Genomic DNA, 12,804 nt, shown 5'->3' with positions numbered 1-12,804 from the left:
GCCCCTGGCTCACATAGCACTTGCACACACGTGGTTTGCCCACGACATGTGCAACACCGAAAAAAAGAGTTACTCCAAGGGCGGAGTCAAAATATTGGGCTACACCTTCCCCTCCATATGAGGAAGAAGGGCGGCAAGGCCGCATATATTTCTATTTATAACAAGTTTTCAACCTTGGGGTTGTTTACTGACCCCTTAAAGATAACTTGGGGTGAGAATTACTGAGTACATGTAGAAACACCAAGAGGTTGGAAATGTTTCCAAAAGTTTTTCCGGAATAGGTAAAATAGGTTGCAAGACCTATTTTTTATCCCCTCCCCTCATTGCATATCTTATAGAAGTACCGTAGGACAAACGTCTTTCAGAACTTGTCCCACAGAATAACCCGGGAGAATCGGCGACCGCAGGAGACGGCGCAGTGCCGCACTGATTCATCATTTAGAGAATTACTGTTACGTATATAACAAAATGAAGTTAGTCCTAAATGAGTAAATGCATTGCGACCTGCTCTGAAATCAAGTGAATGAGCACTTGAGAGAACCTTATAGCATGTTCCTCTAATAATAATTATATGTGGGACTTTAGTCCCAAAACCATATTAATATTAATATGAGAAGCGCCATAGGCTCCGGAAATTTTGACAATCTACAATGCTCTTTATGTGCACTGACATTGCACAGTACACAGGCCTCCAAACGTGTCACCCTTGGTTACTGCAATAAAGCATACTATTTTTGTGGCCAGGAACGCATAAGTGCCTAGAAACATGTATAAGAACACTCAGATAGCACTATCAAGTGAACAAACGCGCATGCACTGAGCAGCCTCATGGACAACCATAGAAAAGGTGCCCTCTACGGAGCATGGCGGGAACTGAATCTATTCTAGTAACGTAGTGAAAAACAACCTTCATTGGGAAACCGACAAGCAGACAGGCTCTCTCACAGATGTGTCACCTTTGAGCCCCTGCTACTAAAAAACCCTCTGTTTTCTTCATAGAGTTGACTATTTATCTGTTATTGCTAATGTAGCAATAAAGCATGGTTCTTTTGGCCTAGCCTGTAGCCTTATTTGCACAAAACTGTCGTAACTGCGATGCCTCGAGCTACAGGAAGGGGAATTGATAATGCGCACAGTCTGCAATGCGTACAACATTTGAGGCAACCGCAGTGGTTGCTTGGCACATGCTTGGTGCAGTTCCAAAAATTTTTGCCAAAATGTAGCAAGCTATAGCAAGTTTCCCCTCTTGGGGCAGTCTAATGCAATTAGTGCCACTACAGGTAAACCCCTTTATATGAGGCATGCTCCGGGGTCTTGTCTTTCATACGAGATGTCTCTTGTAAGCAGGGTACCTTGAATGCATTTTCTTATCAATGCGTATTTTACTGTAGGCCCACTAGTGTCTCTTATACCCATTTGTCTCTTATGTCAGTGCCTCTTATAAATGGGGTTCGACTGTATCACATAACTGTGATAATTAACTTCTTGCAAGGTATACTCATGTCATGCTCCAGCAGAAGGGACACGGATGGCATGATTTAAGCATTACCAACAGCAAGTAAGCAGTATGATGAAGCATCACACAGTTTCAACAGGAACTGTGGTGCACATATACCATACGATGTGACTATTTCTAAAAGGCACTGAGCCCTGTAACAAGTATAGTAGTTCTATTTGCTTAGAAAGCCACTTGTAACCAAAAAAAGAAAAAGATGTGTCAAAACTGAAATCAAGACAAGTAGCAGGCAGCTCCATGCAATTTCTACAGTGACATCGCATCGTGCCCAGCCGTAGTGTACAAAGAGTGCCCCCGATTCTAGCACAATAGAAACAGGCAATGTTGTATAACAGTACACACAGCTGTGCCGCCTTTTCAGAATTTGAAAGTGATAATTTGAGCACTGAAGATTCACTCGTGGCTGCCTGCAAGCTACATCGTAGTGGAGTATGGTGTGGCTTGGGAGGTGCGAGTGCCTCTTGAGCACCGCCCTGCTGATTGCATCTGCTAGAGAGGAGTCGTACGTTTAAAGACATGCTTTGGAAGCTTGCTAAAAATGTTTAAAATTTATTTTTCAGGAAATATTAAATACTCGTAGTTTGGCAGTCATTTAAGCACTAAGAAGAATATACACTGAATATTACTGCTAAAGTCGAACACGGTTATATCGAACCCACATATATATATAAGTTATCCCCTTGAAATTAATTTGAAATGTATAGAAATTTGCATGTTTATATAGAACAGTATTTTTACCCACCTTTGGACATATCGAACGCCACAAAGCTGGAATGTGCGCTCCAACACTCGCCCCCCCCTGCTCCCTGCACGAATTGGAAGGCGAGCTTTGGCACTCGCTGCTGCGAACATCCGCGCGGCACCAGGCCTTCACCAAAACTCGAAACGCTCTAAAAAAGGTAAGGGCGAGTGAGCTCGGCCTGCACACTCTCTAACTTGTGGAATGGCGGAACTTTTTTTTTTCGTTTCTTTTTCTCTCTTTCATGCTTTCTCCGCGTACCCGTCGCCTTGGAGAGCAGAAACGAAAGAGCCGACGTCCTTCTCATTTTGCCTTTTCTTTGATCTTTTGTAGCCGTATTGCAAGTTTTCATTAGACAACCACAGCTCGCGCCTTTGGCTGTTGCTCGCGCAAGTGGCCATCGCCTAGCGAGCACTTTGTTGCCGACTCCTCTTCTCAACGACCTTGCGCTGTCTTTGCTTACCACTGTCTTGGTATTCGTGCTGGGACCGAACAAAGACGCCGCTGTAATGGCGACGTTCACGTTCCCTTCTCAGCAGCTACCTCGTGTCAAACATCGGCGCCACGCGAGCTTGTCTGATGTGGTGAGGATGCCATTGACGCTCAACGAGAAACTTAGTGCCAGAATAAAACTTGAGCGAAGGTCCCAGATATCTCTCTACGCGTGGCTACGAGACCTTGATACCATTGACTTCACCCAACCTGCGCCGTCCAGCAGAACTTGGCACACCACGACAAACCCTTCCGCCACTTCTGCACATAGCCGAACCCATCAACGTCGCTTCCCAAGTCACCCCGCAGGACTGCTCCAGCGTAGATTTACGGGATAATTTGCTCATTGAGGGAATCGGGGTACTGCTGCCGGCCTCGGATGAGAAGGAAAACATGGACACGTCAAGCTCACATAAGCGCACAAGTGAGGACAGCTGCGAAGAGGGCGAGCAAGGCCTATGAAAGCAGCTTCCTACAGACTACCCTGCCCAAATCCCATGGATGACCACGGCGATGATGGCTTTGATTGTAGAAAATCGAGCCTCTCACTTAGTAGAAAAAGGGGTTTATTTACAATAAACCGCAGTCCGACTTCGGGGGTAGCTGCTGTAGAGCATGAATCCGAAGGTCAGAACTCTTCATCCTCCTTATCGTCGATCATTTTTCAACAAACTGCCCCGCGCAGAGAAGGTCATCCGAAATTTGATTCGAGAGGGTAAAGGTGTTGAACTGCCTGCCTAATGGTAGTTCCACTCGGTAGCCTCAAAGTACAAGATGTGACGTTGCCATCCCTTCCTTTATGGAGCTCTTCAATTGGAACAACGGTTCATAATTGCCGGGGCTTACTGTTCTTTTGAAGAAGAATAAGGTCGCCTTTCTTGATTCGGTCAGACGAAGTCGCTGATTTGGCAAAGTGCATTGCTTTCAACTTCAAAAAGCATTCTTTAGACCAACGCTCCCAGAAATATTTGCGAGTGTTTTCTCTTTGTTCCCACACAGGCAACATATTATGACTATCAACTGTGATCTCAGCGAGAGTTAGGTCGGGAAGCGCAGATATTCGCCTTCCAATGGGAAAGTGAGCCAGAGAAACTGGTTTCAGCTCTCCACAGTCGCTATAAACGTATGTCATTATTCAGGAATTGATGAAAGCTTCCACTTCAATTAAGGTAGTCTGTAGCTGTTTCTCTGTAAGAGACACTTTTCCCATGCACTTCTTCAACGTCAGTTTGACAGACCTGACAAGTCTCTCGTAAAAGCCGCCCCGCCATGGTGCATGATCAATGATAAATTTCCATTTGATACAATTGTTGGCAATGTAGGTACAAACTTCTTCATTTCTCATTGATTGCCACAATTTCAAAAGTTCTCTTTTGTTATTCTTGAACGCTAAGGCTTTGTCTGAATATAAAACAGAAGGAAGACCTCGCCTCGAGACAAAGTGTCGGAGAGCACCAAAAAATCTTGTGGCAGTCACATCTTCGACTAATTTGACATGGACTGCTCTAATCACGGCACACGTGAATAGGCAAATATAAATTTTGGTGTAGCCATCTGAGCGTTTTACGTATAGTGGACCGGCGAAGTCCAGTACTGTTACTTGAAGAGGTTCCAAAGCGGTCACTCTTTCAGGTGGCAACGGCACTGCTACTTCGAATAAATGTCTGGCATTATAGCGTTGGCAAACTATGCGTCCTCTGATGATTTTCTTAATCTCTTGTCGTCCTCATAGTGTCCAGAATCTCTCCCTTATTTGAACAAGTGTATCCAAAGCTCCTGCATGAAGGAGTTGATGGTAGTACTGAACAATGAGAAGTAGTGGTGATTCTTGGGTAATGCAATTGAATGTTTTTCGTTGTAAGACTTCTTGTTCAATTGTAGGCGTCCTGTGACGCGAGGAACTCCATTGTCGAGGAAGCAGGTCACATCGCGGAGTACTGAGTCCCTCACATTTTGAGCTCTTTTCGAAATGCACTAGATTTCCTGAGAAAATGCGCAACTCTGTACTTTTTTTTACCCAATATAATTCGGCGGCTTGTATTTCTTCAGCATTAAAGGCTCCCTGTAAAGAAATTTCCCGCTTCATCTTCGCCGCAAATCTTAGTACCAAAGATGCAACGCGGTGTTGTCTTGAGAGGGAGCTGTATATAAGATCTCAAGAATGGTCTGTTCCTTGCAAACGATTTTTAAAGATGTTGTCCAATGCGTACGTTCCTGTGTGATGCTCAGTGAGATCGATGGAATTGAGAATTCGGTGTGGAGCCCATAATTTTTTTTTTTACATGTAATATAGTTGGATCCCATCCACCAGACTGAGTTTGTTATTAGCTGATGGGTGAATACTCCTCTCGTCAAAAGATCAGCTGGGTTTTGCTTTCCCAAGGAGTGTCTCCACATATGTATGTCCGTTTTGCTCTGAATTTCTATTAACCTACGTCGAACGAAGTCTTTCCATTTGTTAGGATATCTGGTAATCCGAATCAGTGCGAGCATTGAGTCAGTCCAAAACTGTACTGAAGTGATGTCCTCGCTTGGCTCTAAACACACATAGTCGTACATTCATGCTGAGGCGAGACAGGCAAGCAGTTAGAATCTGGCAAGACTTATTTCCTTCTTGGCGCCACCTTGGATTTGCACAAAACAATCGTTGAGTTTCTGTTATTCGTATGTCCTGTTGTGCAAATGCAGAAAACACCACCATAGGCTGACTCACTTGCGTCAGCGAAGAAATGGAGCGCATACTTGTCGCCGAGTCCTTGTGCGCCGTGTCGGTAGAACCGAGGTATTCCTATATTGCAGAGCTGTGGAAGTTCATTGCACCAACCCCTCCATTCATGCAGAACATCCAAAGGTAACTGTTCCTCCCAGTCAATACCCTTCCGACAAAGCTTTCGGAAACTGACCATCTTTATTCTGAAAGGGGTCAACATGCCAAGGGGTCGTATACGCGAGAAATCATCTGTAGCATAAAGCATTTGGTGTCACTCTTTTGTTGAACGAAGCCCAAAATGTTTCCAGGGCTGAACGACAAGATATAGGTGTTTCGATGCCATACCGATCCCAGGACTTGCAGTACTCAATTTTCCTAGAGCCAGCTCTGGTGGTTGTGTCAGTTGCATGCCAAGAGCACGTAGGTCGTTGGAAGCCCACTTGCGTAGCTTTATCGATGCGCTTGAGAATATCTCGGTAGCTTCCAAATGCAGCCTAGACGCTTCTAGGATGCAGTTCACTCCAGTTAAAATGTCGTCCACATATATGAAATTCCTCAGCAATTTTGTCGTTTCCGGGTAAGTAGATGATGTTTGATCGAGGTAATGATGTATGGTGGCCACCAACAGAAAAAGATTACATGTCGTGCCGAATGGTAGCCTTGGCTTGCGGAAGGTAGCAACTTTAGTCAATGATTGACCAGAAGTGGGCCCTTTCTCCAACCACAAGTAGTGCAATGCATCTCAGTTTGTGCAGTTGACACTTATTTGCAGGAAGGCTTTTTCGATGTTCGGACTAAGCAGATGCGAAGTTTCCTGAAGCAGAGAAGCAGACCCATGGGGTCCAGAATGCAGACTGTCATTAAGTAAGAGTTCTCCTTTTCAATGAGATGAAGCATGGAAGACTACCCGCACTCTTGTTGTGTGGTTTTTACGTATGGTGCAGCATGTAATACACAGTGACCTCTGTTTTATCCCCGACAACCTTTTCTGCTACGCCGTCGTTGACATATTTGCGCATGGCGACATCATACTCATGTAGCAAGTGAGGACATCGGCGAAGTTTTCGGAGAAGCTGATTTAAACGAGTCTCTGCATTTTTCTATTGTTGTTATCAAGAATGGTCGATTTCCATGCGAGCGAGACCACGTAGCACTGATGCTCCATATTGACTGTGCTGTTGAAGAAATGCAGAACTGGGTTTTCATCTGGGGTCTTCTTGTGTTCCTCTGATTTTATTCCTATCACTTCCAAGTCCCAGTAACTGCTCGTAAATTTACAGTCTATCACTGCCTTCCAAATAATTGCCTCATTGCAATACATGATAGTAGAGGAGAGGGCCATTGGCCCATGTAGAGTCCAGCCTAAACGAGTGTCGACGACCTTGAGTCCGTTGTCCAAATTTTGCATATTGCCTGTGACAAGTGACCAACAATAGTCCCTACCAATTAAGACATTGGTCGCATTTGGGCTTTCGGGTTGATCAACATCAGAGAAGTACTAATATCCTAGTCATTCAAGCTTGTCAATGGAGGCCTGATGCGGTTGTGGGACAGACTGGTGACAGATGTTTGTCGTGATGAGGGCTTCGATCGACAGTCGCGTCCTATTACGCCGAGAAATTAAAACGACGAGCACACGCTGGGAAGTCTTCTTATCACGTAGTCCTCTGAAACATCCCACCGTAAGGTTCTCGTAATCCAGTACGTGACAATTTAAATTTTGAGCTAAATGCTCAGTGATAAAACTGCGCTGGCTACCTCCATCAAATAAAACTTGAACTAGGCATTTGTTTCCTTCTCTGGTGGCCCAAGCTGTAGCTGTCTGAAGGATCACACGTCGTTTAGAGCTGCCAGCTCAAATCATTTTTAGTTGCATCGGCTCTGTTTATGTTTGTGAACTGTCAATCGAATTCAACAACCGAGGGTCACACATTGCTACGGCATGGCATTGATTGCACTTTGTACATGTTAAGATCCTTCTGCAATTTTTCGCCAAATGATTTTGAAGTGTACATCGAAAACATCGGCCCGCACTAAGTAGTCATTTTTTTCTTTTCCTCGGGAGAAATTGGACAGTTGCACTGCTCTGCATTATGAATGTTTGCCTCACAAAAAAAGCAGGCGTTCTCGCTTGGAACTGCTTTCGCCGATGGGGTTAATGACTCGGTTGTGAACCGTTGATGTTACATTAGTGCGTAAATCTGTGCCTTGGCACTTCGACATGTGCTATTTTGCAGACACGTGCAGAACAGCTCGTTCGTGAGACTCTACTTCTGCCTGAATAAACAGCTAAGATTCAATGCTCGCCTTCTGTTCTTGAGTAAGCCGTCCTGGGTGCTCTGTGTGTTGGCGTGCGATGGCGTTGTTCAAGTCGAGAACGATATCGTGAGGAAGCAACTTCAGTAGTATGGCGTAGAACATCTCGGAGTAATTATCCTCCGATACTACGAAATTCTTGGGGGCACGCGTCTGGGTTCGAACCGCTTCATGAAGGCATCGAAGTCATTGAAGATCGTTGGAGTAGTGCACGGGTCGCATGTCGATGAGTAGTTGCATGTGCGCCTGAATGATGACGTCAGTCTTTGCGAAGTGTTGTTTCAAAATGTCTAGGCCTTCTGAACAGCAGCTTGCTAGTGCTGGACGTCCGGCGATAGCCGGTGCCGTGTCACTGGTCAGAACCAAACGCAGATAGGCAAACCTGTCTACGTGGGTGAGCCCACCATTGTTGTGAACCAGTTTACTAAACTGTTCCTAAAAAGTTGTCCACGTTTAAGATTGGCCATCGAACTTTATGAGGTCAATTTTTGGAAGTTGGATGGCGAGCTGCTGCGTGTGTGGCACGGGTTTGGTAGGTGCTACCGCTGATAGTGCACAGTTCCGGGAATCTTGAAGTTGGCATAGCCTACACTACAGCTTGGCTGACAAGGTAGTGGCTCAATCATTGTATTTTACAACCCAGTCAAACTCTGTCTCCGCTTCCATGGTTGATAGCAGAGAGACGATGTCGAAGTGTCGAGGTCCTTGGCGCTCAAGTCGATGTGCAGCTGGTTGATGCATTCGTTGAGGATGCAATGCTCTTCTTCTGTGAGACGTCCTTCAGTGAGTGTTGCCTCTGCTTCGTTGATAATGTGTGCTAAGCTCTCTCAGACTTGCGCTTCAGTTTGAGATCTTCAATGTTGCGTCAACGTGTTGAACAGCTGCAAGTCAGTCAATCGAATCCGTAAGCGGGAAGACCTCAAGTTCATCGACGTGGTTCGCTGTTCCGATGGTTTTCGGCACCACTTGTAAAAAATCAAGCCTCCCGCTACGTAAAGGATGGGGTTTACAATAAAACGCAGCCCGACTTTGTGGGTTGCTGCTGTAGCGCGTGAATCCGAAGGCCGGAACTCTTCATCGTCCTAGTCGTCGATCATTTTCCAACACCCATACCTGAAATCCTGCAACATCCGCACAACTGGAGAGCAGTGTAGACACAGATGACACCTCTCTTACGCCATCCCCAAGCATAGGAAAAGCTCTTGTTTCACCCCCCCCCCCCCCCCCCAGCCACTCGGCTTCTAGAGGCCGATGGCATGGAGGCATCTGCTGACGCTGATGAACACGGCACCGCACAAGAGCATGTGTCATCCACCCCTCGCAGCATTGCTGCAGTATTTCCCATGTATCGCGAATGTTATCATTCGCAAGAAGCTCAAGAAAAAAAAGAAGAAAACTAGAGACAACAGGCAGTCGAACAGCCCACACTCTCAGCTATGCCTGTTGCTTCTACCTGCATTACTACTGCCCTTCTGAATGCCCCGGCCGCAACGACAACCACGATAGAGGTGAAAGAGGTACCGTCCTCCAACTCCCATCCGGTGAAGGACAAGGGTAAGAGTGTGGCTGCCCTCTTAGTCAACCACCATGGCCCTACTGGAGATTCGGCAGCCACGGAAGGATTTCAGCAAGTCTTGAGCAGAGGAGCCTGCCGCCGTCGAGCCAGAAACATTGCAGCTACAGCAGCCATTCCCTTGGACCAGACCATTGCGGGTACGGTGCTCTACCGTCTGTCGGCTCCTGGTGGCACCTTCAGTGGCTCCCCAAACCTCGTGCTTTCCCCCGAAAATGCCTTGAGCAGTTCCTCACCATCAAGGAGCTTCAAGGAATAGCAGTCACTGCAAGGAAGCCTGCTGACTACAACACAAGCACCGGTTTCATTCACGAAGTAGATGGTGAGCCTGCAGATGGCAGCCTGCTGCCCCGCATAAAGTCTGCGGTACCGATCCTAGCTGCCACCAGGGAGTGACGCACGGCGACGCTTCGCTTTGCCGGACCTGTACCCCCAGAGCATGTGACCCTTTTTTTGGTGCGGTTCCCGGTTCGGCAGGCCAGGCTTCGCCCCTTGCAGTGTCAGCAGTGTGGCAGGTTTGGCCACGTCAAAGAAAGTTGCAGCTGGCCAGGCAGCTGTATCCAATGTGGACTGGCCCACATAGGAGGGGAGGACTGCCGTCAACCCAACCCGCGATGCGTCAACTGCGGCGGCCCACATCCAGATGACGCCCCAAACTGAACTCAACGGCAGGAACAGCGGAGAGTGGCCCAAACCATGGCCTTCACCACCACCATCCTCTCAAGACGTGCCGTGACAGCAGCAGTACGAGAGGAAGCACAACAGGCTCGCACTAGTGTAGTGAAAGGCCACTCTACACCCCATCTTTCTCTTGCCAGACCTGTCCCGGCACCGCGAAAATAGCGGTGCCCATCAACCCAGGTGCAATAGCTCTCTAGTCCAGCAGCCCCTCTCGTCCTGTCTGCCGCCCCTGCGGTCTTGTACAATGCTACCAGCTCCACGGCCCGGCCTGCTGCCCTGCCTGTTGTGACCAGTGTTCCTGTAGCACCGCCTGCTGCGAGCTCTGCACCAGAGACACAGCCAGCGGCCAGCACTCCTGCAGCCTCACCAGCAGCAGATCAGGTCACGCAGATCATTACCAGTCTGCTCCTCACCCTAAGAGCCGTGGGAGAAACCCTCCCACTAGACAACCCCCTCAGAGCCCTCTGTCTCCAGGCAAAAGACTCCCTGCGCATGACAGCGCATCATGGCTGAACGTCCCACAACCCAATGCTGCCAGCTCCTTCGCATCATGGAATAGAATTGCAATTCACTAGCAGCACCCACCAACAGCAACGCAGCCTCCTCCGGCGACTACGCATAGGATGCCATTAGGCAGCAGCTCGTTGGCATCAGGCTTGTAGCTATGCCGGACTGTTCCACCTGCGGCAAGGTCAGGACCTTGGAACAGCTCCTGCTTGTGTGCCCAACCCACATCCAGCAGCGAAGCTGACTCATCCTGACGTACTGCACCTTTGGCCTTCCAACATGCAGCCAAGATGACATGCTTTTCCTAAAGACCTGCCAAAAACCAGCCTTCAAGAGCCTCCTGGAATACTTGGATTCTATGGGGCTATCATCCAAGCTGTAGAACTACTTGATGTCCCCTGCAGCCCCACCCTTCCAAGTCTTACGACTCAGACTGCCCTGCCATCGGCCCCTATCTGCTTCCTGCTCTACCAGCCACGGAACTCACATTCTTCCAAACGTTCTCCGTCTACCTACTTCAAGACTCTTTTCTCCACTCCACCCCCCCCCCCCCCCTCAAGGCTCCGAGTTGTGCTCCCGCAAGGGCTGCAAAAGATAGTGCCTTTTTCCTTTCCTTCAACCACACATTCACTGTTTCATGCTTCCGCTGTCCACCACATGTTCAGCATTTCTCTTTTGCGTGTGTGGTGTGCAAAGCTGCTGCGGACTCCTTGAATTGTCGACTTCTCGTATAGCTATAGCCAGTATCAAGAAGCGCAAGACCCTTGACATTGTGACAAATTTGAAGCCTATCCAGCATGTTGAGGTGGTCAAGAAATGTTCGACCATCACAGACGACTTCGGGATACCACGGAGCACTCCGATCCGAGTACCTTGTTGAAAAGCGATGCAGATATTAAGGCAGAGGCGGTGGAGCAGCGAATGTCGGGAGCCTATCATGTGTGCGCTTCTGCCAACGGGAATGTAGAAAAGGCACTCTTTGCCTGGTTTCACAAGTGCACGAGAAGAACATTCCAGTGGATGGGCCGATACTGATGGCCAAGGCCAAATGGTTTACCGCTGCACTCAGTGAAACAACTTCCCCGACAACAGCGGGTGACTTCACCGATTTAAGCAGTACAACAACATCGTCGACAAAGCCAATGCTGGCGAAAGCGAAGCTGTCAGCAGAAAAAACATCCAACAGTAGATGACGAAGGAGTGGCCGCAAATCTCCCCAAAGTTTTCTCCCGTGCAGATTTTCAATGCCTGATGAGACGTGAAGACGGACACAGTAGTCAAATGCTTACGCAAAGCAGGCTTCGAGAAGGTGGAACTTGTGGAAACTGGTGAAGACAACGACAACCTGCGCATAGACGACACGTTTCACGAGTTGTCGTCCCACTTCCCCACAGCAGTTCCACAAGAATTGTCTGCGGACGACTTCGTGGAAGCGGACTTCAATTTGCAGGTCGACAGCTCATATGACGAGGAGGATCGTCCGGACGAGGCACTGGCTACATGCGTGTAGTCCGCTTCTGAAGTGGCGGCAGCGTCGTGCTTCATACCAGGCTGCATAAATAAGGTGCCTTCTTCTTCTTCTGACCACTACCACCTCGTCCATCATTCGCCATTATATTGACCACATGGAGGGAGCCGGGCTGTCGCATCTGGACAGCCCTGATGAGATCGAGACTAGAGTCTTCAACATTTCAAAAACGAAGAAGCAGGCCAAGATTAGCAATTTTTTTCATGCAAATAAATCATTTTGCTGCAGCGTATGGGCAGAATTATTTGTCATTCTTGAATGCACCTAATGTAGGTGATTGTCTGCTACAGGTGAGCTCTCGGGAGCCTCTATTTTTTTATATCAAATTTTTCATACATCGACCTAATTTGCGATCCTCTTCGAGTTCGATATATCCGTGTTCTACTGGGAACATGAAAAGATCACTAGAGTTGAACACATTTAGCCTTGCAAACAGCCCTGAAAAAAACTCACTGTGAGATCAATGGAGGAAGTAGGGACCGCTTGATGGCTATGTCCAGTGGGAGTCCACCATCAGCACTGCATTCACCGGTGGTGTGTGAGAAGAATGCCAGCCTGGACAACGCCCCAGGTTCTGGAAGAAAGTGATTCACACAGCTGGTCTGAACAGAGGAGCCTACCTAGCTACGAGCTGTACCTGATGTGACAGAACTTTCGGATTTACACTGGTTCAGTACAGCACAAACAATCTTTATTAAGATAAACACTTGAGGAGGCACACCATTACTGTCATGTTCAGTGT

At 47.7% G+C, this 12,804-nt stretch overlaps 1 protein-coding gene across 9 annotated transcripts in view; it reads right to left on the bottom strand.

Moving 5' to 3' along the window:
* Grip163 (gamma-tubulin complex component 6) overlaps positions 1-12,804 on the bottom strand; it is a 212,119-nt gene that overhangs the window by 129,714 nt on the left and 69,601 nt on the right. For 8 of the 9 annotated variants that reach the window (XR_012885949.1, XM_075872979.1, XM_075872981.1 and 5 more), the window contains one exon: positions 12,516-12,636. The exons of the other annotated variant lie outside the window; for it this stretch is intronic. Coding sequence is in view for 7 of the 8 variants with exons in the window: in XM_075872979.1 (XP_075729094.1) it covers positions 12,516-12,636 (121 nt within the window). In the remaining variant the exon portion in view is untranslated. The remainder of the gene's footprint in view (positions 1-12,515; positions 12,637-12,804) is intronic. 9 annotated transcript variants of the gene reach the window in all.

The sequence above is a fragment of the Rhipicephalus microplus genome, chromosome 9 (genome assembly GCF_043290135.1).
Source record: "Rhipicephalus microplus isolate Deutch F79 chromosome 9, USDA_Rmic, whole genome shotgun sequence".
NCBI classification, from domain to species: domain Eukaryota; kingdom Metazoa; phylum Arthropoda; class Arachnida; order Ixodida; family Ixodidae; genus Rhipicephalus; species Rhipicephalus microplus.
Note: the sequence above shows the minus strand (reverse complement) of the source record. Positions and strands in the feature narration are given on the sequence as shown.